This window comes from Fusarium poae, chromosome 2, assembly GCF_019609905.1.
Source record: "Fusarium poae strain DAOMC 252244 chromosome 2, whole genome shotgun sequence".
Taxonomy (NCBI): Eukaryota; Fungi; Ascomycota; class Sordariomycetes; order Hypocreales; family Nectriaceae; genus Fusarium; species Fusarium poae.
The window spans coordinates 6,007,070-6,031,162 of NC_058400.1; the positions used below are offsets into that span (position 1 = coordinate 6,007,070).

The 24,093-nt window shown below is 46.6% G+C and overlaps 11 protein-coding genes and 2 non-coding genes across 13 annotated transcripts; 9 read left to right on the plus strand and 4 right to left on the minus strand.

The window, feature by feature from the left end:
* Positions 1 to 201: 201 nt before the first annotated feature.
* FPOAC1_005975 (uncharacterized protein) lies at positions 202 to 876 on the plus strand (the record flags this gene model as incomplete). Its single annotated transcript, XM_044850481.1, has 1 exon — positions 202 to 876. The coding sequence occupies one exon, from the start codon at positions 202 to 204 to the stop codon at positions 874 to 876; it is 675 nt and encodes a 224-aa protein (XP_044709193.1).
* A 360-nt stretch (positions 877 to 1,236) lies between these two features.
* Positions 1,237 to 1,335, minus strand: FPOAC1_005976. Its single transcript has one exon. It is a non-coding gene; the product is annotated as a tRNA-Ser (tRNA).
* A 656-nt stretch (positions 1,336 to 1,991) lies between these two features.
* FPOAC1_005977 lies at positions 1,992 to 2,063 on the minus strand. Its single transcript has one exon. It is a non-coding gene; the product is annotated as a tRNA-Asp (tRNA).
* A 793-nt stretch (positions 2,064 to 2,856) lies between these two features.
* On the plus strand, positions 2,857 to 3,453 carry FPOAC1_005978 (uncharacterized protein; the record flags this gene model as incomplete). Its single annotated transcript, XM_044850482.1, has 1 exon — positions 2,857 to 3,453. One exon carries the CDS (start codon positions 2,857 to 2,859, stop codon positions 3,451 to 3,453), a length of 597 nt encoding a protein of 198 aa, XP_044709194.1.
* A 979-nt stretch (positions 3,454 to 4,432) lies between these two features.
* FPOAC1_005979 (uncharacterized protein) lies at positions 4,433 to 5,879 on the plus strand (the record flags this gene model as incomplete). The annotated part of the gene is made up of 3 exons (XM_044850483.1): positions 4,433 to 4,610; positions 4,684 to 5,507; positions 5,562 to 5,879. 3 exons carry the CDS (start codon positions 4,433 to 4,435, stop codon positions 5,877 to 5,879), a joined length of 1,320 nt encoding a protein of 439 aa, XP_044709195.1.
* A 1,097-nt stretch (positions 5,880 to 6,976) lies between these two features.
* FPOAC1_005980 (uncharacterized protein) lies at positions 6,977 to 8,302 on the plus strand (the record flags this gene model as incomplete). Its single annotated transcript, XM_044850484.1, has 1 exon — positions 6,977 to 8,302. One exon carries the CDS (start codon positions 6,977 to 6,979, stop codon positions 8,300 to 8,302), a length of 1,326 nt encoding a protein of 441 aa, XP_044709196.1.
* Positions 8,303 to 8,936: 634 nt separating this feature from the next.
* Positions 8,937 to 9,467, plus strand: FPOAC1_005981 (uncharacterized protein; the record flags this gene model as incomplete). The annotated part of the gene is made up of 1 exon (XM_044850485.1): positions 8,937 to 9,467. The coding sequence occupies one exon, from the start codon at positions 8,937 to 8,939 to the stop codon at positions 9,465 to 9,467; it is 531 nt and encodes a 176-aa protein (XP_044709197.1).
* A 1,669-nt stretch (positions 9,468 to 11,136) lies between these two features.
* Positions 11,137 to 11,947, plus strand: FPOAC1_005982 (uncharacterized protein; the record flags this gene model as incomplete). The annotated part of the gene is made up of 2 exons (XM_044850486.1): positions 11,137 to 11,416; positions 11,472 to 11,947. The coding sequence occupies 2 exons, from the start codon at positions 11,137 to 11,139 to the stop codon at positions 11,945 to 11,947; spliced, it is 756 nt and encodes a 251-aa protein (XP_044709198.1).
* A 181-nt stretch (positions 11,948 to 12,128) lies between these two features.
* On the minus strand, positions 12,129 to 12,540 carry FPOAC1_005983 (uncharacterized protein; the record flags this gene model as incomplete). Its single annotated transcript, XM_044850487.1, has 2 exons — positions 12,129 to 12,238; positions 12,288 to 12,540. The coding sequence occupies 2 exons, from the start codon at positions 12,538 to 12,540 to the stop codon at positions 12,129 to 12,131; spliced, it is 363 nt and encodes a 120-aa protein (XP_044709199.1).
* A 1,196-nt stretch (positions 12,541 to 13,736) lies between these two features.
* Positions 13,737 to 14,912, minus strand: FPOAC1_005984 (uncharacterized protein; the record flags this gene model as incomplete). Its single annotated transcript, XM_044850488.1, has 2 exons — positions 13,737 to 13,741; positions 13,793 to 14,912. 2 exons carry the CDS (start codon positions 14,910 to 14,912, stop codon positions 13,737 to 13,739), a joined length of 1,125 nt encoding a protein of 374 aa, XP_044709200.1.
* A 2,237-nt stretch (positions 14,913 to 17,149) lies between these two features.
* Positions 17,150 to 18,444, plus strand: FPOAC1_005985 (uncharacterized protein; the record flags this gene model as incomplete). Its single annotated transcript, XM_044850489.1, has 5 exons — positions 17,150 to 17,323; positions 17,374 to 17,478; positions 17,527 to 17,903; positions 17,955 to 18,022; positions 18,074 to 18,444. The coding sequence occupies 5 exons, from the start codon at positions 17,150 to 17,152 to the stop codon at positions 18,442 to 18,444; spliced, it is 1,095 nt and encodes a 364-aa protein (XP_044709201.1).
* A 941-nt stretch (positions 18,445 to 19,385) lies between these two features.
* FPOAC1_005986 (uncharacterized protein) lies at positions 19,386 to 21,171 on the plus strand (the record flags this gene model as incomplete). The annotated part of the gene is made up of 2 exons (XM_044850490.1): positions 19,386 to 21,029; positions 21,088 to 21,171. 2 exons carry the CDS (start codon positions 19,386 to 19,388, stop codon positions 21,169 to 21,171), a joined length of 1,728 nt encoding a protein of 575 aa, XP_044709202.1.
* A 1,098-nt stretch (positions 21,172 to 22,269) lies between these two features.
* On the plus strand, positions 22,270 to 23,716 carry FPOAC1_005987 (uncharacterized protein; the record flags this gene model as incomplete). The annotated part of the gene is made up of 3 exons (XM_044850491.1): positions 22,270 to 22,585; positions 22,644 to 23,087; positions 23,139 to 23,716. 3 exons carry the CDS (start codon positions 22,270 to 22,272, stop codon positions 23,714 to 23,716), a joined length of 1,338 nt encoding a protein of 445 aa, XP_044709203.1.
* Positions 23,717 to 24,093: the final 377 nt, after the last annotated feature.

Below are 24,093 nucleotides of genomic sequence, written 5' to 3' on the forward strand. Positions count from 1 at the left end.
GAGATATTTGTACGTTTCCAAGCCCAGCCTAATGACGCGCTAATCGTGGATATTGGGTCGTTGACGTCAACAACTTCGGCCAAATTTCTGTCTGCCTTGGTTATTAACAAAACATTTTGCTGCATATAGCACCGTACCCTGACAAAAGAAATGAGATCACTTAGAAGTCTCCCTGCCTTCGCATCTCACAGACCGTTCAAAATGACAGTAACGACAGTTCCTTCGACGCATCCACTCGCACAGCGAGGCCCGCTATCACAGACGAACAGTGCAGAGATGCACCAATCGAGTGACCTTCAATATCAGCGCCGCGAAGCTCATATTCCAAAGTCGTCAAACGAAGATGAATCACTTTACATCCTCACGCTCTTCACGGATAAGCGTCACCATCAGACCATGACGGCACTCCGACGACAGTGGTTTCCATCGCACATCCTCAAAGTGGATGCCCACGTTACACTTTTTCATGCTCTTCCAGGCTCCAAGCTAGCTGGGTTGAAGCAAGACATTGCGGCTATCGCAGAGCGCACGGAAAAGTTCGACATCGTAGTTGGTGTCAAAGGAGTTTTCGAGATGGGCAAAGGAGCCGGCATCAACGTCTCTAACGCGGGCGACTTCCAGAACAGAGCATTTGGTATACGGAGCGAGCTCAGAGATAAATGGGAGCCTTTCCTCAGTGATCAGGATAGACGGGAGAAGTGGAGAGGTCACTATACCATCATGAACAAGCAGGATGATAAAGAGGAGGTACACAAGTGTTTGGCTTATTTGAAAGAGGGGCATGCGAACAGTAAGGGAACTGTGGAGGGATTGAGTCTTTGGCTATACGACAGAGGCTGGTGGAGGGAGGATGAGGTGTTTCAGTTTTCTGGATAGATCTCGATGCTGTTTGCCGCTTAAAGAGAGGGATTAGAGGCTACATATAGAACAAGAGTTGCGCAAAGCACACACAAATATACAGTAGTTATGCTGCAATAATCCATGCAACAGGAAACGGCTATAGTGCTGTATTCAACACGAACGAATTAATGAACTCTGCAGTTTAAGTACTGCAATTTAAGCAAGCGAGCTATGAAAGAGATCAGATGTACTATAGAGTACAGGGAGACAGTTTACTCCTGCAATGTACTCACAGTGTAAGACTGCTGACAGCGAGCGAAATGAGAGAAAAAAGAGAGATTCAACAGTAAGTGACACGAAAAGCAACCATGGATGAGAGACGTAAAAAAAAAGAGTCGACAACGGCAGGATTCGAACCTACGCGTGCGAACACAATGCCTATGATGTCTCAGAAGAGATAGCAGGGCATCGCCTTAACCACTCGGCCACGTTGTCATGCCAGCGTATGAAATTCTTCGCGTTATATACTCAGGCCCAAGCCCAATACCTTGACGAGAACTCGTCGCATCAAACAGATGGAATTGCTGTAGGCAATTAATCAAGCAAAAAGGTACATCTGGTGGATAGGGGGGGGAAAAGAGGAGAATGTTGAGTGTGTTGCCAATGGACTGGTATGAAACTCAGTGAAGAAACTGGTACGTGAGGAAAATTTTACGATTGCGAGGGAAAAGTTTCAATATAAAAACGCAGAGAGGATCATAAACCAGATAAAAGGCAAATTCCAAATGAAAATATGCTAGCACTTTGATCTTACCAGTAGTAAATAGCATCTCAAGAGTAACAGTAGTAAATACAATGGGTTGAAAGTTACAAATAAATGCTTAGAATAGGGTAAGTTTAAGAGGAGGGAAAATATTTTTCACGACATTCATCTAACTGACACTAGCTGATAAGAGAGATATACGCACATGGGACAAGCTTATCTGTTAGTGCAAGATAGTATAGAGCATTCAGGGTTAGCTAAGAAAAGATCATCTACCAACATCACAAGTAACTAACCACTTACCCATAACGCACCATCTCATTCATGTAGCAAAAAAATGACGTAAAAACAAAAAAAGATAAATACCTGTATGTACAGGTGGCTGGAACTCTCCCGCCGGGAATTGAACCCGGGTCTCAAGCGTGACAAGCTTGCATACTGACCACTATACTACGGAAGATGATGGTTGTTGGGCAACCACTGTAGCGAAGTTCGATGGTGGGAGCGTTGCTGTGTCGGTATATGGATAGCTGTGCTTTGAGCATTCCTCTTGTTTCTGTACCCCTTGTGTTATGCATTGATCCTGTTCCAAGTACATCATCATTTGAGTCGAGGTGTTTGCCATGTTTCACCGATAGCAATAAACTTTCAGCTCCACCGAAAAAAAACTCTAAGAAATTGAGGATCGGTGAGGTGGTGGTACAAGGCTATGCCATGCTCTTATGCTGTGGTGTCAGTGAAAATAACAGACAAGTAATCCTTTGTGTCATGCATGACGCAGCCTCAAAAGCCGACCGCCTCAGTCGATGTTTATTTACGGTCGGTCTTATTTTTGGGTCACCTTGTGCGTTGTCTCTCAATACTGCTGCAGTGTTGACTGAACGCATAAACATCAAACTGCACGCGCAGATCAGCCACTGATTTTTAGAGGCACACGATTCGCTGCTTTAACCTTTGGATCCTTGGGCTGTGCGATGCCAAGATTCGAATAGGAAGCACAGATCAGCAAGAATCCCCACGGTCTGGCAAGGTTTAGTTTACTGGGTGACCTGATTGACGTTGGTCTCAGGGATGAGCTGGGTTATTCGCTGCCTGCACAGTTGATCGTCATCTTGGGAGAGGCTGGGGGTGTCTTCTCTTTTGTGAATAAATATACTTGGTAGCCCGCCTCTTGCTTCCGAGTGTATTCAACCTTGTTAGCCACTTTAAACTTTAATCGCTACTCTTTATTATACTCCCTCTCTACTCTCAAAATGCCTTCCCTCATCAACACTTTTGCTGCTCTGGCCTCCCTCTTGGCTATCTCCAGCGCTGCACCCACTATCGTACCCCGCGCCAGCGAGTGCCCCTCCACTGGAAAAGCCCGACTCCAGCCCTCAGCTCTCTACAACATATTCCCTAGCGCTCCCAACGTCGCAAAGAAGACGTCTGGCTTCCACGTCGAAACCTACAACAACGCTTCCCAAGTCGAGCAGCTTCTCGTCTTCAATGATATCCCTGCAGACGCCAAGGACTGCAGCATCGGCTGGGCCCAGGGCGAGCGACCCGAGCGCATCTTTGTCGTCAAGGGTGGCGATGGTTTGACCTCGGTCAAGCAGCTGTCTGGCTTCCCCGATACCAAGTCGGTCACATACGAGACGGCCAAGGAGTTTGACACAATCGACGAGACAGCTGGTGCTGCCGACTTTACCAACTGGGACGATCTCCCTGCCCAAGGTCACATCATCGGCGCAATCGACTGCAAGAGCTCCATCTACCTCAAGGCAGCTCTCCGAAACCCCGATGGAAACACAAAGGTCTACCTTGAGCAGAACAGCAAGAACGGCCTGTACATTGAGTACAGCTGCTAGTGTACCTGTCGCCTGCACGCATTCGCACAAGCTTTCACTTCTCAGTATATAATTTTAGGGACATGGTTATGGATGGACAATAGGTGGGAAACACCTAGAGAGAGAGGACAGGCCGATACAGGCCTATGATGCGCCATGAAGCACCACGACATAGAATTAATGACATAAACATTTCGCACATTGTTTTCTTCAATTCCGATTAATTGTATGATATGATTAATTTTGTATTTACCTGAAACAAGATCGTCATCGCTTTGCTTGTCGCGCGGAGGAACTACAACTGGTGGAAATGGCCACCAACCAATAGTGATGTCATGGTAATGATGCTGGCAGTGAACCTGCCCTTATAAATATGTGCTGAATTGAAGCCAAGGTTTGAGGCTGGAAGATGCCTGGCGTAGCTGTAATGTGAGGCGTGAATCATACCATGTTGTCCCAGGCCTCTTGATTGGATTTACTACCAGTGAAACCGTTATACTTAAACAGTGTGATTATCGAATGCAATTAATTAATTGCATGTTATACTCCAGTCTCTCCAACTTAAAGTTAATACTTCTGGTCCATGGTACCGGGTAGTGTGTACAACATTCTGTGATTATTTCCGAGATTGCTAAGAGCGGTGGACCACAAACGCAAAAGGGGACAAGGAATCATGCCACGCCCCCACTGATTCGCCTGTTGGGAAAGTCTCATTGGCCTGTAAGCACTTTTCTCCAGTGGAAACTAAGGGGTAAAGTTAAGTGTCTTTTTTTCCGCTCCCTCACGATTTCCGCTCAGGGTCCTCCTCTGCTCTGTTCTGCTCCATTTTGATCCAACATCTACAATTGTACCTGGACCCTGAATTTGGCTAATAGTACGGATACTCGGATACGCCAAGGTGTCCTTCCACCTCACACCCCCCTTCTCTTCATTGTCTGGGTTTTCGGGCTTGCAAAACTTCTATCCAGTCTGTTGATAAGAACAGGACACTTTGAGAAACATGGCCGAACACCTCGTCTTCCACCCGCAGCTCACAAAAGCTGATGCCCTGATCCTCGAGGGCTTGCGCCAAGACATCAACGAGTACCAGAAGCCCGAGGTCAATGCCGACATCTCAAACCAAGATGGCCAACCCCCAGCTCTACGTCAAAGAGCAGCCAATGGCAAACCCTCCAAAGGTGCGTACATCACACTGTCTCATCTCATGTGCGACGTCAAAAAAACAGTGTATCATTAGTTAACAAGCAATAGCCCGCGACGAAGATTTGTTGCGCCATCTTCAATCCATGAATGACCCCAAGGATGCCCACTTTGAGGAGAGCGTAACAAGCTCTTGGGACTTTGATCAGATCAAGTTGCCACTTTTCCTCGAGAAGCTGCTCCTGCGGCCATATGTCCGCATTGCGAAATCTATTGTTCGCGTCGACACAGATGTTATCATGCTTACCCATCTTCTCCTCTACTTCTCTACATCACTACCCAGTGCCATCCAGCTCTTCCGTAATTTCTCGTGGATCCATGGAATCCTTCACTTCATCATGCAGTTCACATACATGGGTTCCTACACACTGTTGATGCATCAGCACATCCATATGCGAGGTGTTCTCAACAAGCGTTTCGCTTTGTTCGACAGTTTGTTCCCTTATATCACTGATCCTCTCATGGGTCATACTTGGAACTCTTACTTTTACCACCACGTCAAGCATCACCATGTCGAAGGAAACGGGCCTAATGATCTTTCGTCAACGATCCGATACCAGCGAGACAATATTCTTCACCTGTTGCACTACATCGGCAAGTTCCTCTTCTTCGTCTGGTTTGAGCTTCCACTCTACTTTATCCGAAATGGAAAGACCATGACTGGATTGAAGGCTGCATTCTGGGAGCTTTCAAACTATGCTTTCCTCGCCACCATGTTTTCTCTGAACCGCAACGCTACAATTTGTGTATTTCTCATGCCATTGGGTCTTATGAGACTGGGTATGATGATGGGTAACTGGGGTCAACACGCCTTTGTGGACGAGCATGAGCCGGACTCGGATTACCGTTCAAGCATTACAGTGATCGATGTTATGGTATGTTTTAATCCTCTCGCCGACCTCATAAGGCTTGATACTGACTATTCACAGAGCAACCGTCAATGCTACAACGATGGCTACCACACTTCTCACCATCTCAACCCTCGTCGCCACTGGCGCGATCATCCTGTGCACTTCCAAAAGTCAAAGCACACCTATGCCGAGGAGCACGCTTTGGTCTTCCATGATATCGATTACTTCATGATTACCGTTAGACTGATGATGAAGGACTACAAGACGCTTGCCAAGTGTCTGGTGCCCATTGGTGATCAGATTGGGCTGACCATGGATGAGCGAGCTGCCATGTTGAAGCGAACCACGCGACGCTTCACTGAGGAGGAGATTCAAAAGAAGTTCAAGAGGCAGTAGACAGGCACGAGATTAAACAACGTAAAAGGAGGCCGCACATCTTGGTTGGAGTTGAGAGACAATGATTTGGGTAGAAAATGCATGCAAGGAGTCACGTTAATTTTTGTCTCTTTTTGCGCTTAGAATATATCATCTCATCCAATCAGACATATGATAACGATAACGTTCCCACGATGGCTTCTATAGAAACGAATGCCCATGGTCAAGATGCAAGAAGCGGTAATAATTTCGCAGTTTTTGAAACAACATGAACTTTTCTCTTACACGTTTTAACTCGACAATCCTGCATATCGATTACAGCTGTTTCTTTATTCCTAGACGATTCTCAAATATCACTTTAATTGAAACTGCCTAATGACTCGAAGTTTGGTCAGCTTACATACACCCCGGACTTTGGAAAACTGCAATTCTCCGAAGCACAGAACCTGGACTTAACAGAACCGCTTTTTGCACCTAGCTATTCTTACCAATCTACGATTTATAATCATAAAAACTTAACAGCTTTCTAGTCTTGCAACTGGGTGATTTTTTCGGGTTTCCAAGGTTCATGACATGGCTGCGGACATAAGCTTGAACTGTCATGGTAAAGACAGAGATGGGTTCAGGAACAACATACGGGCTTGCGCTTGAATGGACATACCGGATTTAATGTTGGTTCAATGATTTGCATACCAATCATGTTATTCACGACGGTTGATCCATAGTGAAAGGACCGTGGCAAGTTGTGGAAATGATACGTATAAGATGTCCCTTGTCTTCTGATGTATCATTCCACAACGATCTCCAGAGACCACAGCAGCAAAGACCAACTTATCACAATGCATTTGAAGACTCTTCTTCTCTCGGTATTACCATTATTTTTAGAAGCGAGCCCAACTATTAAGGGTGCAGACACCACCTCATTAGCGATAAACACAAGCTCTGGAATATTTGCACCATACTTTGACAGACATCAACCAAATGTCGCGTCCTTCCTCGATATTCCCTATGCCGAAACACCCATTGGAAATCTCAGATTTACATCACCAGTAGCGAAGAGGACCACTGGAGATGATATTATCCACGCAACGAAGCTCCCAGCAGGATGTATTCAATATATGCCTGCTTCGCTCCGTGGAACCGTCGGCGACGGACCTATCACGGCTGGTACTTTCCAGCGCGGAGACTACGCAAATACGACTGAAGATTGTCTGAAACTCTCGCTCTTTGTTCCTGAGAAATCTATCAGGACCCATGATAAAAAGTCCCGAGCTCTTCCTGTCATTGTCTGGATCCACGGAGGGGGTTATTCTGTTGGCGGCACCAACGTCCCCTACCAACTCGCACAGAACTGGGTCCAGCGTACCCAGAAACAAATAGTCGTGCAGGTACAATATCGCCTCAATCTTCTAGGATTCCCCAACGCTAGAGGTCTAGCCCGCGAAGGCAACAATCTCAACCTTGGCCTTCTTGATCAGCGTCTCGCTGTTGAATGGGTCCGCAATAACATCGCTCGCTTCGGTGGCGACCCTGACCGTATCACTCTATGGGGCGAAAGCGCTGGAGCGTATGCGGTTGACGGATACCTGTTTGCCTGGGCCCAAGATCCCATAATTAAAGGGGTTATCGCAGACTCTGGCAATGCGTTGGCAATTGAACGAGTGGTTGGTGACTCGAGGAATCATACCGCCTTTTCTGTTGCTGCAAAGTCTCTAGGCTGTGGTGAATTGTCTCCCAAGGAGGAACTCGAGTGCATGCGACAAGTGGCCGAGCGCGATTTGAAGAAGTATCTTCAAGCAGAGGTCGGCCAAGGAGGGGCTGCCGATGACGGGTTGAGCATCTCCGTAATCGCTGACAACGTCACGGTATTTTCCAACTATACTGAAAGAATTTCCGGAAACCCATTCAAGTATTCAACTGATGTACCCATCCTGATTGGAACTAACACCAACGAGGGAGCTGCCGTTGTTCCATACAAATTCCCCGGTTTCGAAACTGCGACGATACTACCAGACCAGCTTAAACCTCTTGCTGATGGATTCAGACTCAATTTACAATGTACTACCCTCAAAGAGACCCGTCTCAGGGCTGGGGCAGGTGCTATAACCTATCAGTATCTCTACGCCGGCAACTTCACCAATATTTCGCCTTTACCATGGCTGGGTGCATACCACACAGCAGAATTGCCTTTGGTCTTTGGTACACACGAGATAGAAGGGCCTTCTACCAAATTCGAACGCATGGTGAGCGAAAGAATGCAGGATCTCTATCTCAAATTTGCTAGTGATCCTACGCATGGACTAGAGAAGTACGGCTGGCCAAGCGCGAAACCGCAGTTGGAGAAATCGAAGCTTTTCAAGTTGGCCGCAGACAACAAGGTTGAGCAAATTGTGGGCGCAAAGAAGTTGGTGGACGAGTGCGTTGAGAATGGATTTGCTGTTTAGTGGTAGTACAAGGCAGATTACCATTTCACAGTTATAGATAGGAAATTCGCCCAGGTAGCCCTATCAAGTTGGAGTTTGGTTCATGGATTCTGTGAGGTTATTCTTATTCCTGTCGTGACTACTGCTTCCAAGACATCTCTTTCTTAACGCTCAACAAGATTGACGATCAGTGTCGGTGTATCGCTTAGCAATTGCCAAGGCTGGTACAGAATTATCCCATCATGTATTATAACCAAAAAAGGCAAGTTCTTTTATGTATGTGATAATAGCATAGATTTGGATTCGATCGCTTAAAGATAGCAAGGGTTGGCGATTGGGATGGTCGGACTTTATGCAGAGACGGTATCGTGACCAATCGGAGGCATTACTTTCAAGTCTAAATGGCTACCCTACAAGGAAACACTCCGTGATGTTTTAGGAATGTGGCCATGAGCCGATAGATGAAACATCTAAACAGTAGAGGGTTGGTATGATAGGCGGAAATAATCATGTTTCTATATGGAATGCATGATATAGATTACTTGGGAGATAAGTATATGAACCTCATATCGCCAACTCTAAATCAATGCTTGAACGTAAAAGACTACACACATTCTCGAGTCTATTGTACAACCGAACAAGCTACTAAGTCATCATGCGTTTCTCTACCGTCTTCACTGCTTTGGTGGCTTGCGTTTCCACTACAGACGCCGCCATCACCTGGACCTTAGAGAAAGCTGCCAATCCAACCGCCGATCAGCGTGATGCTTATGGTCGCATTGAAAATGCGATGCGTCTTGCCGCAGACCGCTACAACCGGCTAGGAACTGCGACCAAGAATATTCGCGTGTCGTATAACACAGGCGTTCCCACCGCCGACGCCAACTACAACGGAAGTCTTCGCTTCGGCGCCAACCGATCTTACATGAACGAGCGAACAGCCTTACACGAGATTTCACACACTGTCGGCATTGGCCAGACTGCGGCTTTTGACCGCAAGTGTGCGGCGAACGATTGGCCCTCTGCGACACGGCTGCTGAGATCCTGGGATGGCAATGCGGCGGTTATCAACTGTGGTGGTGGACATATTTGGCCTTATGGACTCAACTATGACAACGAGTGGAGCGAGACCAACGCCAATCGACATGTGCAGCTTGTCAATGCTATGATACGTGATGGAATGTAAGGGTACTATGTGAAAGAGATGGGATTATATGCTTGGCTTCTATGGCAATATTTGTTCAAAAGATAAGTACATAACCATGAATTGCAAGATATTTTATTTTGTTCCAACGTATCTCTCGTTGGTCACTCGAATGAAGTCACGATAAAATGCAGTTGTCTCCCGTTGGTATTGTAGAGAAATGTAGGTTGACACCGGATCTGCAGACACAAATTGACTCATCCAAGATAGCAATGTCGACATTGTAGGCGGAATTATTACGCTTCACAACAAAACTCCACTACATTCCGAGGTTAGTTTGCCACTTTTTGGTAGATCCGAGCAAGGTACAGCCAAGTGGTACATAATACTGACTCGGCCAAAGGGAGCAACGGCGATCTCAGAGGTCATCTATGTATCACCAGCAGCTTCATGTCAAGGTTCCTCCTTGCAGCCAATCAAGGCGTCGCCGCACTTTCGAGATTACATTCGAACAACCGATAATCTCGATACGATTCTTGCTGGGAAGGATTCAGGTTTTCATTCTGTCTGTCGGATGTCATGTCGCATCCGCCAATTCGTAACGACAAGTCACATCCATCAACTCTTGCCTTTTACGAATATGAGAAGTGACAAAGAACTGGAGCTGGTACTTTGCCAAGACCAGGTCTGGAATTGGTTCCATTCTATGTTTCCATACAGAGTACAGGGGATGGGTATGCATGCATATTGTATGTACTCTGTATCGAAGGGGAAATGCAGGAGCCTTGTAGGAAGATCGATTCTGTAACTTGGCCATCTTGACCTTTCTGTATCTGTACCTGACGATCTTTGTCTTGTCTGACGTCTATTGACAGCGATCTTCATGGCCATGGGCGCCGAAATGTGCCCTCTAAAAGACGGTGTCACTCGCAAGACAGGATGACAGTGGGGCACCGTTGCATCAATGTTACTGGAATCCCTCCCATCATTGAGGTTTCTTATCTTGAGCTCTCATCAATATGTCAGTCAGCACAAACAATCTGATTGCCGAAGTTCCGTTAGTATATCTTAGTATTAATGAGAGTCTGATCTCACCGTGAGTTAGTACAGTTATTATCCTAAAGCGCCGACAAAAAGACAGAACAAAATAGTTAAAAGGTCTAAGCAAACAGAGGTCATTCACAGTACCCTGACTCAACTAGCCTAGTATCCTGGGTCCCAGCCAATGGTACCTTGGAGTGGCATGGGGTTTAGCAGCTAAAATGTTCCGCACTGACCTAAATCCCATCAACCTTTGCGGGCTTCTGGTGGATGTCAGTGCATTGGTTTAATTGTGATCGACTTCCGGCAGTTGGAGCGCGTTTCATTTGTTCAATGTTTCCATCTCACATTCTTTTACCCACAAAACCCTTTTCTCGTGTCTTTTGTCAAGTCTCCCCTTGTGAATGACTTCATTGTATTAGCGTGTGAAGATCTAATTCTCGGTTATTGCGCATAATCATATCCGTAGACCTCCTTTTGAGGGTGGATTGGGGTGGTAGTGGGAGCACATCCAGAAGATATATAAAGATGGAAGTCTGTCTCACTTTGTACAACACTCACTCACTCACTCATCCGACATCCAACTCTCGCTTTAATACAGTCTCTCATTAATCTAATACACAACTCACCAAGTCACTCTTTTACTTGTTTAATCTTCAACACCTTCACAATGAAGTTCAGCCTCTTCTCTTTCGTCGCTCTGGCCTCTTCGGCCATGGCTGCTCCCGCTGTCCATGTCCAGGCCAAGGCCGCCGGTGTCGGTGCCGTTGTCAACGCCCGACAGGCTCCCGCCTATCCCGCTGTTCCTGCCGCCCCTGAGGTCGTCACCTCCACTGTCAGCAAGACCGTCACCAAGAAGATCACCTCCACCAAGGTCACCAACACTGGCGGTGTTGTCAAGGTTCTTACCGTTGCTGTCGACGAGGTTACCGTTCAGGTTTCCACCATCAGTATGTGTCCCATGGCAACATGAATCAAAGATTTAGACGACTAACACACCTACAGAGGCCACCATCTCCAAGGTCAAGACCGGCACTCTTAGCAAGGCCGCTGCCATCACCCACGTCCACCAGAACGTTGCCATCATCAACGAACTCCTCACCACCGTTGTCGATCAGCTCAAGGATGTTGTCAGCATCGACATCAACGTCCCTGACGTCAAGGTCATCCTCGGTCTTGTCATCAAGCTCGTCAACGAGGTCGTCGGTGTCGCTAAGGACATCCTCAGCGTCCTCGGTATCGACAACATCCTCGGCAGCGTCCTCCAGCTCCTCTTCCGTCTCGTTGGTACTCTCCTCACCCTCGTTACCGACCTCGTCGGTGACATCGTTCCCGGTGTTCTCGAGATCCTCAACAACGTTCTCAACACCCTTTCCGGCACTGCCCTCGGCCCCGTCATCAAGCCCGTCTCCAGCGTTGTTGGTGGCCTCACCGGCTACCTCGGCCAGGGCACTCAGGGTGCTTCCGCTTATTCCGCTTAAGTGGTTGAAGTACAACGATCGACATATACTCCTTAAAAAGATCCGGTATCGAGTTTAGACATTAGAGAAGCTTAGTGATAATTATTAATTCGATGTTGTATCCTCAACTTCTAACCGTTCACCACATTACGTTCTGATGTATGCATTACCCGTCTCATGATATATGACTCGTACAACACCCTCACTTGCATTCCACTTTGTAGCTGCCGAAGTGTCTCAATGTTTCACGGCATTGGCCGTCTTTGATGTCCTTCCTTCCACGCTTGCAGTTTTTGTCATGATAGAGAACCACTGAGTGAGTTAGCCTCGTTGCGATTGTAGAATAGTCCCATATACACACATTTGCAGTCATAGTCGTGATCGTATTGCTTAACAGACTTGATCTCGTCCGAGAATTTGCTACACTCGCCATCGTCGTTACCGCGGAGAGTTAATTCCCCAAGGTTGTAGTTATTGTTCTTGGCGCCACAATCGCTGTCGCCCCATATGCGAGCGGCAATGACATTGGCGTTGGGTGGAGGTTTGGAATGAGGGTCGGCAGCGATTCCCGTGGCCAGGGCTGCAAGTGTAGTGAAAGTAACAGCGAAATGCATTTTAAGATGGCGGTTTGTGAAGTGTATGTCAAATTCTATGTTTTGTTATAATCACAAACAGGATTATTCAGGACTATATACACAATTCTTTCCGCATTAATCTTTCCACTACCAGTGATTATGCTCAGTAGCGTAACAGCATGAAGTCAGACACGCTGCGTCACTTTCGGGGCTGTATAGAACTCCGGACGGCTTTCGAAAGCCCCAAAATAAATCAGATCAACTGGGATCCCCCAGCGATACGTGCTGTGTCGTCAGCACTAGCGTCATGCTATTCTTCAGCTCGTATCTTGTCCGGACATATCTAAGACAGGACTCTGACATAACATGATGTGCTGTACTCGAACCGTCGATTCAAGAGTATTTAAGACTGTTTTGTGCGAGATTATAAGAGGATCATCAGTCGTTGCGAAGACAAAACAGCACTATCTATAACGCTACCTAGATCGGACTCGGTTATGCTGTTTGAGAAACCAAATTACCTTAAAACCTGTGCATGTAGGCACAATGTGAAGATTGTATAAATGATATAACCCTTTGGCATGGGAATCCTTTGGAAGCTGCATTGTTGCATAGGCATCCACTTCTTGTCGTGACGTGTCCGGACGTGCCGGATCACAATGGTAGCCTCACCAGCTAAATTTAGCAGGGCATGAATATTCAGCCTCACGATATCTGATTATCAGCCATCTTCCTTGCCAATGACTCGAACAAACACACAGATTGTTGATGTATGTAGGCTCAAAGGCCGACCAGGAAATAAGGAAAGAGATGTTTGGACATTTTATTCAGATTTTGATGTTTCTATGTGGATATATGGTCGACACGGCAGTCGCAGCACTAATTTATAGTGCCCGTCTAACCCCATGACAGTGAGCTAGGGCCATTCTAGAAATAGCAACACTGTCTTGACGTGAATTCGCGATACATATGCCCTAGACTAGAACGCATTCTCTATGTTTTCTATACCAACTTCGCACCATTGATACTTTGATAATGAACAGAACATCAGAAGTTGGTAGTTCTTGGCATCATTCTTTAGTCACCAGACAATGCGAAGAGAATGAAGAATGTTTCACATGGGCCCTTGGAAAAGAAATGAAGCATGATATAAGAGTCGGCCAGCTACCTTATGAGACAGAGCAGGTACATATATGAAAGAGAAATCGTATGAGCGAATACTGCCTCCCAAGTCCCTACTCTTTCTATTCTCGAACGACGTTCCATCAACAAGTCAATACTTTCGACCGACCATTAGGAACCGTGACCACATTAGGTCTTTTATATTTGTCAGAGTCGGGATCAGTCTCCTGTTCCTTCTCCAGTGCCCACTCGATCGACCTATGGGTGTCAACTGTCCATAGCACCCTCATGATCAACCCACTATATGCCATCTCTGCAGAGTGACTTACCACCCAATGGTCAACGCCCCCAAGCTTTCGATAAAGCCCCAGCCCGCCTTTTGCTCCGAATGTAGTCATGCTACCACCGGTGTGATTTTCCTTAAGGCCATGAAGCATGGCCAGCTTTCTCGTCTTGGGCTCCGAGTTGCCAAATGCGTTGAATGTCTCTTCTTCCAGGTGGATGCCGTGAGGAGAGTCCAAGATGGCCTCGTGGACTTCTTGGCCATCGACAGTATGTGTCCAGATGATAGTGAAGACAAAGTTCAGGATGCTACTTCCAGGTAAGAATATCGGTGTAAGCCATTTGGGCAATGGCTCTCCTGGATGAAGGTCTGGGCTCTGCCATGATGTTGCTGAGGGGTCCAAGTCATTGATCACTCGAACTGTTTTGAAGTGGTTCCAGGTCTCGATTATCTCAGCCCCTGGACGTGTTGCAATGACGGGAATATCTGGAGGAAACGATTTTAAAGTCGGTGGGTGCAAATGGTCGGAATAATGGAAACCAAGCAGGATAGCATCCAAGAGACTTGCAGTACTTTGTTGAGTGGCGTGTCCCTCTTCCATAGTTGGCAAGCGTACAGCAGCAGCCTGTTCAATCTTCCGGATCACATTTTCTAGGCTTCCGAAAGTCGAGATCTCAGGGCTGTTGACTGTTTCGATGTGGACCAGCCATGGGCTGATAACATCTGCAGGCCCTCTGAGCCAAGGCTCGAAGGCAACATGGTAGAAGGCCTTCCTAGTTGCAGCCTGTTCCATATTTGGTCTTGGGAAAGACATCAACCAGCTATTATCACCATTGAGAGATGTTAAGACTGGCCGAAGTGGTTGATTAGTGTCGCACAAATGTCTCGCGACAGCATCTTGGTGTGATTCTGTCATTATATCTCCGTTGCTGTTGACGACAATATGGGAATAACCCGAAGATGGGAAAAGATAATGACTTTGCGTTTCGAGTGGTGCATAGTCCATGACGGCATCGATATGAGTGTGTGTTATTCTAGTTCACACGAAGCTAACCCCTTCTGGTTGACGAGGTTAGTATATTGACCAAGACTACAGGGTCTAAGTACGGAGTAGGATCATGGGATTCCAACACGGCTCCTGGGTGGAAATATCATGGGGAATTGAAGCTCATAGCCTAAGAAGCCGACAGAAATAATCCCCCACTCTATTGATCCAGCAGTACTCTAACTCTTCCACTAATCTTGCCGTGGAGCTACAACAACATTGAGTCAAGTCTTATCCCTCAATTCAAGAAAGATTCATGATCTCAAGGGGTGTCGGCTTTAGCGAGCTCAGGGCCCCTTCTGGTTTTGATCATCTTTGAAGCAAGCTTTCTGCTGCAAATACTTATAAAAGCTCCTTGGAACTAGTGTTGCTTGAGGCAGTAGTGGTTGTCTGCCATGAATCATGTTAGATGGACCTAAGCTAGATGGAGAGAAAGGATGAGTCTCAGCCATAGTGTACCATGATAAATGACCAAAATAGTCAACGTGTTCACCATATTCTAAACGGCAATCTTGTTCCCCAGGGTCTCAAGAGCCAAGATTCTAATCTCCTGAAACAAGCTCTGAAAAACGAAAATTAGGACAGCAACCCATAGAAGTAAAGCTAAAATCTCACCCACCATCACAGCCTCTGTAGGGTTCGAAAACGCACCGTGACACTTCGGACTTCCTTCTAATGACCATCCTCCGACCTCTGTGAAGATGACTTTAATGCTAACCCTAGTTGGTAAGCTCTCATTGGCATTTTCACATTCCGTCCTGGCAATACCCTTGTTCAGCTGCGGAAATGCACATTCAAGGTTCCTACAACCTGAATCTTTCATCACAGGGATCCCGTCAACTCAACTTACTTTGCCAAGGCCACAGTGTAAGCTAGCATTGCCTGTGTGCAGTGAAGATCTATCTAAATTCATTGACTTGTTCAAGTTCTGATTTGACTCATTGGTGTTTAAACAGCGCTCGGTTGGTCAGCCGAAGAACAGACCCCCATACATTAGATAGGCTATTGGGTTTTGCTCACTGACACTAGACCGCCCCAACTGAACTTATGAGCTAGCGACCAACTGACACGACTGATATTCGATTTTGAAGAAACAATTTGACTCGTGATACCTGACAGTTCCGGCAGTTCGATATTCCCAAGTACGACGAATCGATCGAATATACAAAGAAACTGCTCAGCCATCTCGATTGAACTAGGGTGCGAACGGTTACCTTCTTTCGCTTCAAGACTCAAAGTGCCAACATTTTATCTTGGGGGTGCTTTGACCTTGCGTGTCGGACGATGATTCCGCTAATCCAGTCAACGATCCGTAGATCCTCGGCTTTGAAGCGAGCAGATGATCATGTCAGTGCTGATCTACATTGTCACATTGATAATCCCGCATAATCTCCCTGAAAATGTCCGAGCTATTGCTGCAGACATTTGACCTTTGTTAGACTGCATTATCTACCGAGCACCATAACACGAAGCCGGATTCTTAACGTATGGCGTGCTACGAGTCTATCGGTAGAAATCATTGCTGGAATTCAAACTGACATATACGACAGAAAGTAGAGATAGCGCTGCCATCGAGACGAGGAAAGTGGTTTCAGGTTTCAGAACCATCTTCTCAGAAGCCAACATGGACATAATAGCTTATATATAAGACCTCAGTTGCGGCATCAGATCGCCTTTTGTTGATGATTGTGGGAGTGAGGGGCCCCAGGGTCCAGAGATAACATAGCCTATCAGTCTGTGCAACCCTCGCTTTGACTGAAGCTGAGACTTGAAGCTTTGCGCCCACAACCACACGTAAGACGTTTGATTATTGAGTGATATCAGACGATGCAATCTAATGATACTCAAAACTCGTATCCTTGCCCCTTTTGCCAGCTCATAAGTCACTGGTAACGAACTCGGAATTTCAGGGGATAATCGTCCAGCCTGTAAAACATGTTCGATGCATGATGTTAAAGTTTATTAGAGGCAACGCTAACGTATTTAGTAGCGACCATCTCAAGCCCGAACATGGGGAGCCAAAGGATCCAAGCGCAAAGGCTAGTTTTAGCTGATTGACTTGACTTGACTTTCTTTGTACCTTGGTGTGGCTACCAAGCATTGTTAAAAGACAGCAATTATCCGGGTAAAAACGAGAGACGAAGTATTGAGTCCTTGCTATACTTTGAGAAACGATGGCCTGAATATCCTACTCCACCATGGCAATTGATCCGTCCGCCACATCAGTGAAACCCACTGGGCTTGGCCAAACTCTTCTTGGCCTTACCATCTTTTTTCTTATTCCCACATCAATTGTTGTTATTCTCAGGTGTTTCACTCGAGTTAAATACCGTCTTTTCGGTATCGATGATGGCTTGATGCTTGTGGGTTGGGTAGGATAAACATCGCTGGTCATTCCACGAGACACTGACAGTCTGATCAGATGTTACATGTCACTTTTAGCTCCATGGCCATAAAGACTATCTACACTGGTCTAGGGACAAAAGATGAATACTTGAACGACTACTTACAAGGTATCACACGAAAAGTAAGCAACGGTGATATTGTAAAAGACAACAACTAAACTACTACTTAGTGGCTATGGATCGGGCAGGTTGTCTACAGCTTTTCCTTAATTCCCCTGAAATCCTCCATCTGCTTTACTCTTCTCCGAATCGCCGTAGCCAGATCCCATCGTATCATCGCCTGGGGGACTCTTGTCTTCACCGTTATATCGACCGGCGCAGCTACGCTTACGTTATTCATTGTTTGCAGTCCCTTAGCTACTGGCATGTCTGAAGAAGATATAGCGTTATGTCCTTCCAAGACAATTCTTGTGGGCTATGTTGTATCTGCCAGTGCAGTTATCATCGACTGGATTTGTGCTCTGCTACCAGTTTTTATGCTGTACAAGTCCAACATGAAGAAAGCGACGAAAATTTCTGTCAGCATTATCCTTGGACTAGCTGCTTTGTGAGTCTTGGTGTTATTGATGATTGTGGCGAATTTCTGACTTTCACAAAGGGCTTCACTCTGCACTATAATTCGATTTCCCTATGTGCGATACTACACTGTACCATCGAACTACCTTTGTGAGTACAGACTATCTAAGACTGCGGAGCGTTAGATCTCACAGTGAATAGATAATGTCACAAACATCGTCATCTGGTCAGTTGTTGAGTCGGGCATCGGAATTGTGGCCGGTTCACTACCATCCCTTCGCAAGCTCGTCAGTAACCGTTTTCATTTCGACTCCTCAAAGGGAAGCTCTCCATCTCATATCACACCGTTTTCAGGTGAAAACCGAGCTGTCATTACTGCGAGTTCTGCGCCAGCTATACGACGAACCCACGACCATAGGGTCCAGGCAGGAAGAGACTGGGAAGAACTTGACGATGGCTCATCTAGTAAAAACATATATGTGCAGGTTCATCTAGAGATGCAGACGATGGAGAGGCCGACGACGCCTCGATCCCACGAGTCTCGCGATGACCTTGTATACCGCATGACCTAAGGAAATTTGGTTGAGCGTATCAGCCTGATTCATCTCTGTTGATTGGTACAATCATGTAATGTCAGGATTTTATCTTCCCATCAATCGCCCAGTTGAAAAGTGACAGACAAGTTATCTAGCAAACTTGTTTGGTGTGTGCGACATCTAAGGAAGGTGCACACATTATTGTCAGTGTTCCACTTTCAACCCGTATGTGCTGCAGTTGATCTGACACAGGGAGAGTTTCGGGGGTTGAATAAGGATCAGCAGTCCAGCCAAGGATGCCACATTGGAATGAGCTTATGAGTTGAGCCAGTGATTTGACGGATAGTTGATTCGAGATTGTAGAAACTTATGCTGCAACAAGGTGAACTGTGCTGCCTAACAGCCCATATGGAAGCGAAGATTTGATGACATCACGTAATAAGGTCAGATTGAGATCGCATAATAAAGCAGGTAGTTGTAGAAAAAAACATTGGACCTTTATGTAAGATTAGTAATTGTGCAAACAACACAACTCTTCAGGTCCCAAGCCAACATAGCCCTTTGACCTTTGACCTTTGACCTTTGTAAAACGATACGGGATTAGGAAAGCAAATCGTACCTCGGCATCTCGACAGCTCAACAAAAACACAATTGGACCCAGGACTGTCTGTCCAAGCTCAAGCCGAGGCTGAATTTCCGTAACGCGGGGTTGGTGTACTCCCAAAGCAGCAAGGATGGGTAGATACCCCACACGCCTTGGTTGAGCTCCAGAACTGTTTTAACCCCGGATTTGCTTTTGCAACTGGGGAAGATGGGGATACGCGCCAGCAGGTTGAAGCGGTAAGGATGGGGTTAAATAGCTGGTGCAGTATCGGAGTTTCTCTTCTTTGCATGTTTTGTTCTTGAGGTGCCATCCTTCTGTGACTTTGACTACTCCTCCTGTCTTCTCCGCCAACTCGACGCTATTTCTCAGCAACATGGCTCTTCATTCACGATGGTCACAGCCAATCCCAAAATGCTCTCTCCAGCAGTGGGTATTCGGCTCCAGCAACGGTCCAATCGAAGATGGCGACAAGTCCATCCTTATTGACGCAGACCGCCCAGATACACACTTCCTCACCAAGTCTCAATTCCGATTATTTTCCAAGCAAATTGCCCTTGGCCTCATCAAGAACGGTGTTCAACAACAGAGCAGAGTCCTCGTATTTTCTGCAAACAATGTCTATTTCCCAAGCGTATTCCTCGGCATTCTTATGGCTGGAGGTATCTTCACTGGCGCAAATCCTTCCTTCACGCCACGAGAGCTTGCCTACCAGCTCAAGAACTCAGAGGCTACGCACATGTTTGTTCATGTAGGTCAGCTGCCTACTGCTTTGGAGGCGGCTGAGGAGGTCGGAATGAGCAAGCAGAATATCTTTGTCCTTGACCCCTCTGTTCTCCCACCTGTTGGGCCTGATTCAGCTCTTCCGGCTGCTCGAAAGGATGGGCTTCGCCTGTGGACAGAGTTAATAGCAGACAACCACGAACAAGCGAAAGGTTGGCAATGGACCGAGCCACAAGACCCAGAGAACACGACTTGTTGTTTGAACTATAGCAGCGGCACGACTGGAGTTCCCAAAGGTGTTGAGATTACGCATTTCTCGTACGTCGCCAATGGCGCAGGTGTTGTCATGATGTCGGACTTGGAGCCAGATCCTGAACACCGAAAGAATGCAAAGGGTTTGGCCTTTCTGCCTATGTACCATGCATACGCGCAAACATATTACATTTCCATCTATCCCAAGCTCAACATTCCGGCCTATATCATGCCCAGCTTCGACTTTGAGAAGATGCTACAGCACATTCAACGCTTTCGCATAACGACTCTGCTATGTGTCCCTCCTATTCTTGTATACCTGTCCAAGCATCCGCTTGTCAAGAAGTACGATCTCGGCAGTATCAACCGTGTCAGCTCTGGAGCAGCACCACTGAGTCACGAAGTCGTTCATGGTGTTGAGAAGCTATGGCCATCGGGCAATGTCACTGTCAAGCAAGGATGGGGCATGACCGAGGTGACGTGTACTTGCATGACATGGGATCCTCGGTCAACTACGGACCCAGACAAAGTGGGAGAGCTGGCACCGAATTGCTCCGCCAAGATCATGGAATTGGACGGGAAGACACAAATTCAGAAGCCAAATGAACGTGGTGAGCTTTGGGTCACGGGTCCAACATTGATGAAAGGATATTGGAAGAACCCCAGCGCGACGGAATCCACTATTTCTGTAGACGAAAAGGGCGTAAGATGGTTGAAGACAGGCGACATCGCATACGTAGATGCATTCAAACCAGGAGGCATTTTCCATATCGTGGATCGCATCAAGGAACTCATCAAGGTCAAGGGAAACCAGGTTGCACCCGCTGAGTTGGAGGCAGTGCTTCTGGATCACCCCGAGATAGCAGATGCCGCAGTTATCGGCGTTCCATTTGAAGGAGATGAGGCTCCTCGTGCTTATATTGTCAAGGTTCCCGGCTCCCAGCTCACTGAGAAGCAAGTGGTAGAATGGATGGAGGCTAGAGTGGCAAGATATAAGCGCCTCAAGGGTGGCGCTTCGTTTGTGGATATGATCCCAAAGAACCCAGTGAGTTATGCTTTTCAGAATTGTGTGTTCTTGTGTACTAATCATTGCTGTTTGCCAGTCCGGAAAGATTCTTAGGCGAGCTCTACGGGACAAGGCAAAGGAGGAGATGAATGCCAACAAACCACCTACTCCACGCCTCTAGTCAGCTTTCCCTTGTCGACGGGTAGATCTTATGTCATGTTCGGCCACATGTTTGTATTGCAGATCTGTGGTTCTTTCTGTGGTAGTTCCAGCTTTAGCGCACTGCTTAGCACGGATGAATACTTGAAGCTCAACAACACGAGTCCTTTTATGAATCCATTGCCCATACGCATACATCCAGCACATTGTATACATGCAGAAAACCTCGTTGCCTGAACGATCCCCGTCAACGGCTGGTATGCGATCAGCGTGACAGGTTTTACCAACAGTCTGCATGTAATAATTGGAGACCGGCTTTCGGATTTAGCAGTAAGGCTGGGGTCAGAGTCGCGACTGGGGAGCAGGAAAGTGAGGCGGTTGACTCCCGGGGGTTCCGAAATGATGGTTCGGGAAATTTCAAGGGTGAAAGTGAAGAAGATGAGCAAGATGATGAATTTAGAAGAGGACGTGAAGACGTCAATCGCGACAAATGGAACGCGTAAAGTATGAAGAAGTCTTTGATACGCGTGTCGTAGGCCCGCGTGACAACGCCGGCAGATGCGTACTAGTGTCACCACCTGAAAAATGTGATCCTGGTCAATATAAGGCTCACGTTTGTAAACTGGTTGACCATGATTTAATGGTTCGTGGTATTGTTGTCATTAACATGTTTTGAAATACTGGATGAATGCCAGAAAAGGTAGATAGATAGTGTTGCTTATTACGACAATGTTCCAGACTACATGCTCCAAATTCTACCATAAGACAACAGTAATAAGAAAAAACACTGGAGATTCTTCTTAAACTATTCAAGAAAGCGTATGAGCCATCTATTCGAGTTATTTATAGTTTTCTTACCTCAGTTAATGCACAAATTTGTCCAACTTGGAATGCCTAACTACAGGGTATTTGACACGATACATGGAGCGAATAAGAGGTCATAAATAGCTGAGTCAGCCATGATGCATGCTATTCTGACATCATCATCACGTTCAATCAGGTTCAGCTCATGATCTGAAACTTGGAAGTGGGAAGTGGATGACAATATATGAACTCGTCAGCTTCTTCCAAGACATGTACCTAGTTTAAGCAGAACCAAATGTTGAATAATATCATCACCATGAATATCAACATCCCAAATCTCATCAAATCCGCTGTCCCGGAAGCAGAGGGACGAAACGTACAGATTCTCTCAGATAACAGATCCAATTACCGAGACGGTAATTTTCTCTCAGGAGATTTTCCACGAAACCCACCCAAGCTTTACATCACCGGAGAAAATGACGATTTTGACGAAATTACTCTGAAAGAGTGGCGGGATGAGGGGTTCAACGTTGAGTACATCTCTATGGAGAGCTGTGGAGATGGCTACTTGAAGAAGATCAAGTCGCTGAGCAGGGAGAATATGGCTCCTTGCGAAAAGTTTGGAATTGTCGGTGAGTAAAAAGAACTGCTGAGAAAGTAAGTACCAGGGGAGGTGCTCACAGAAAATAGCCTACGACGACGCTGCAGCAGTATGCTTGGAACACTTCCATGTTCTAGATAACAACCCCGAGTTCAAGCTAGGTCTTCTCATTGCCTACTACCCAACTCGCATCCCCGACACCAATGGCAAATTTCCCAACAGCATAAGTGCTCTTGTGCATCTCGCAGCTGGTGAAGAAGTAGGCGTTGTCAAACAGTCTCAGATGGTAGGCATCCAGGGCAAGAAGCGCGTGCGACGTACAAAGATCAGTAGTGGTCTTGGTACTGGCGGAAAGCTTGACCTTGCTTATCCTAGCTATACATACGAGGCTGAGCCTGGATTTGCTGAACATGACCTTGATGAGTATGACGGGGTAGCGGCCGACCTGGCTTGGAGTCGGAGTTTGGCAGCCGCGAGAAAAGTTTTTGGTATCAACCCTGACCTCGAAGTTGTTTTAGAAAACAATTTGCAGAGTGAGTGACGCGGTTTTGATCAAAAATAATGGAATTAACAGAAATCGACAGGCAAATTCTTCTCCAAGAACTTAAAACAGGCCATCTCAACATACACAACGCACAAGACGCCCCATGTGACATACATGCCGACCTTGACAGGCGCGACAGGTGCCGAAGAGCTGGAACGCTTTTACTCCGAATATTTCACTACGCCGCCATCACTCAAGATCACGCTACTTTCGCGCACTATCGGAGTTGATCGCGTGGTGGACGAGATGCACGTCCAATTCAAGCACACCGAGCAAGTGCCATGGATACTGCCCGGAGTCGCACCCACAAATAAGAAGATCGAGATACTCATGGTCAGCATAGTGTCGGTCAAAGGAGGAAGACTACACCACGAGCATGTTTACTGGGATCAAGCAAGTGTGCTAGTTCAAGCCGAACTGCTGGATCCAAAGCTGTTACCGCAATCAGCAAAGGATCTAGGCCTCGAGAAGCTCCCTGTGGTAGGACGCCGACCGGCGAGAAGGGTACGAAGGAACAGGGATTTGAGCGATGATGAAGGTGAAGCAGATAATGAGCTGATTTCTGGATGGAAGAAGAATGAGAACAGTGAGAGTGAAGGTGTCGCTGAGCTACCTTGACCACGGCTTACAATATAGTATGAAAATAATTGCCTATCTTATACATACGACCATACCTACCAGAAAATACGGGATCCCGTCCGCTCTCCCATAGTCAAGCTGGTAAGGGGCGGATTAGTAGTTGGGTCGGTGACGACCAGCGAATCCCCGCTGTTGTATGTCTTTTTGTGTATAATACATCTGTATCCTCTTTTTATTTTTAGTTGCATTAACTAGGTAATTACGATCAAATTGAAGTATGTACAGTGAATGATGCGAAAACGTTCTGTCCCCTTGACCCTCCTGAGTTTGTCACAGTTATGGCTTTGGTATGATACAGACAGCAATTAAGTGAGTGAGTATATGATGGTCTAGCGAGGGTATATAAACAAATCTAA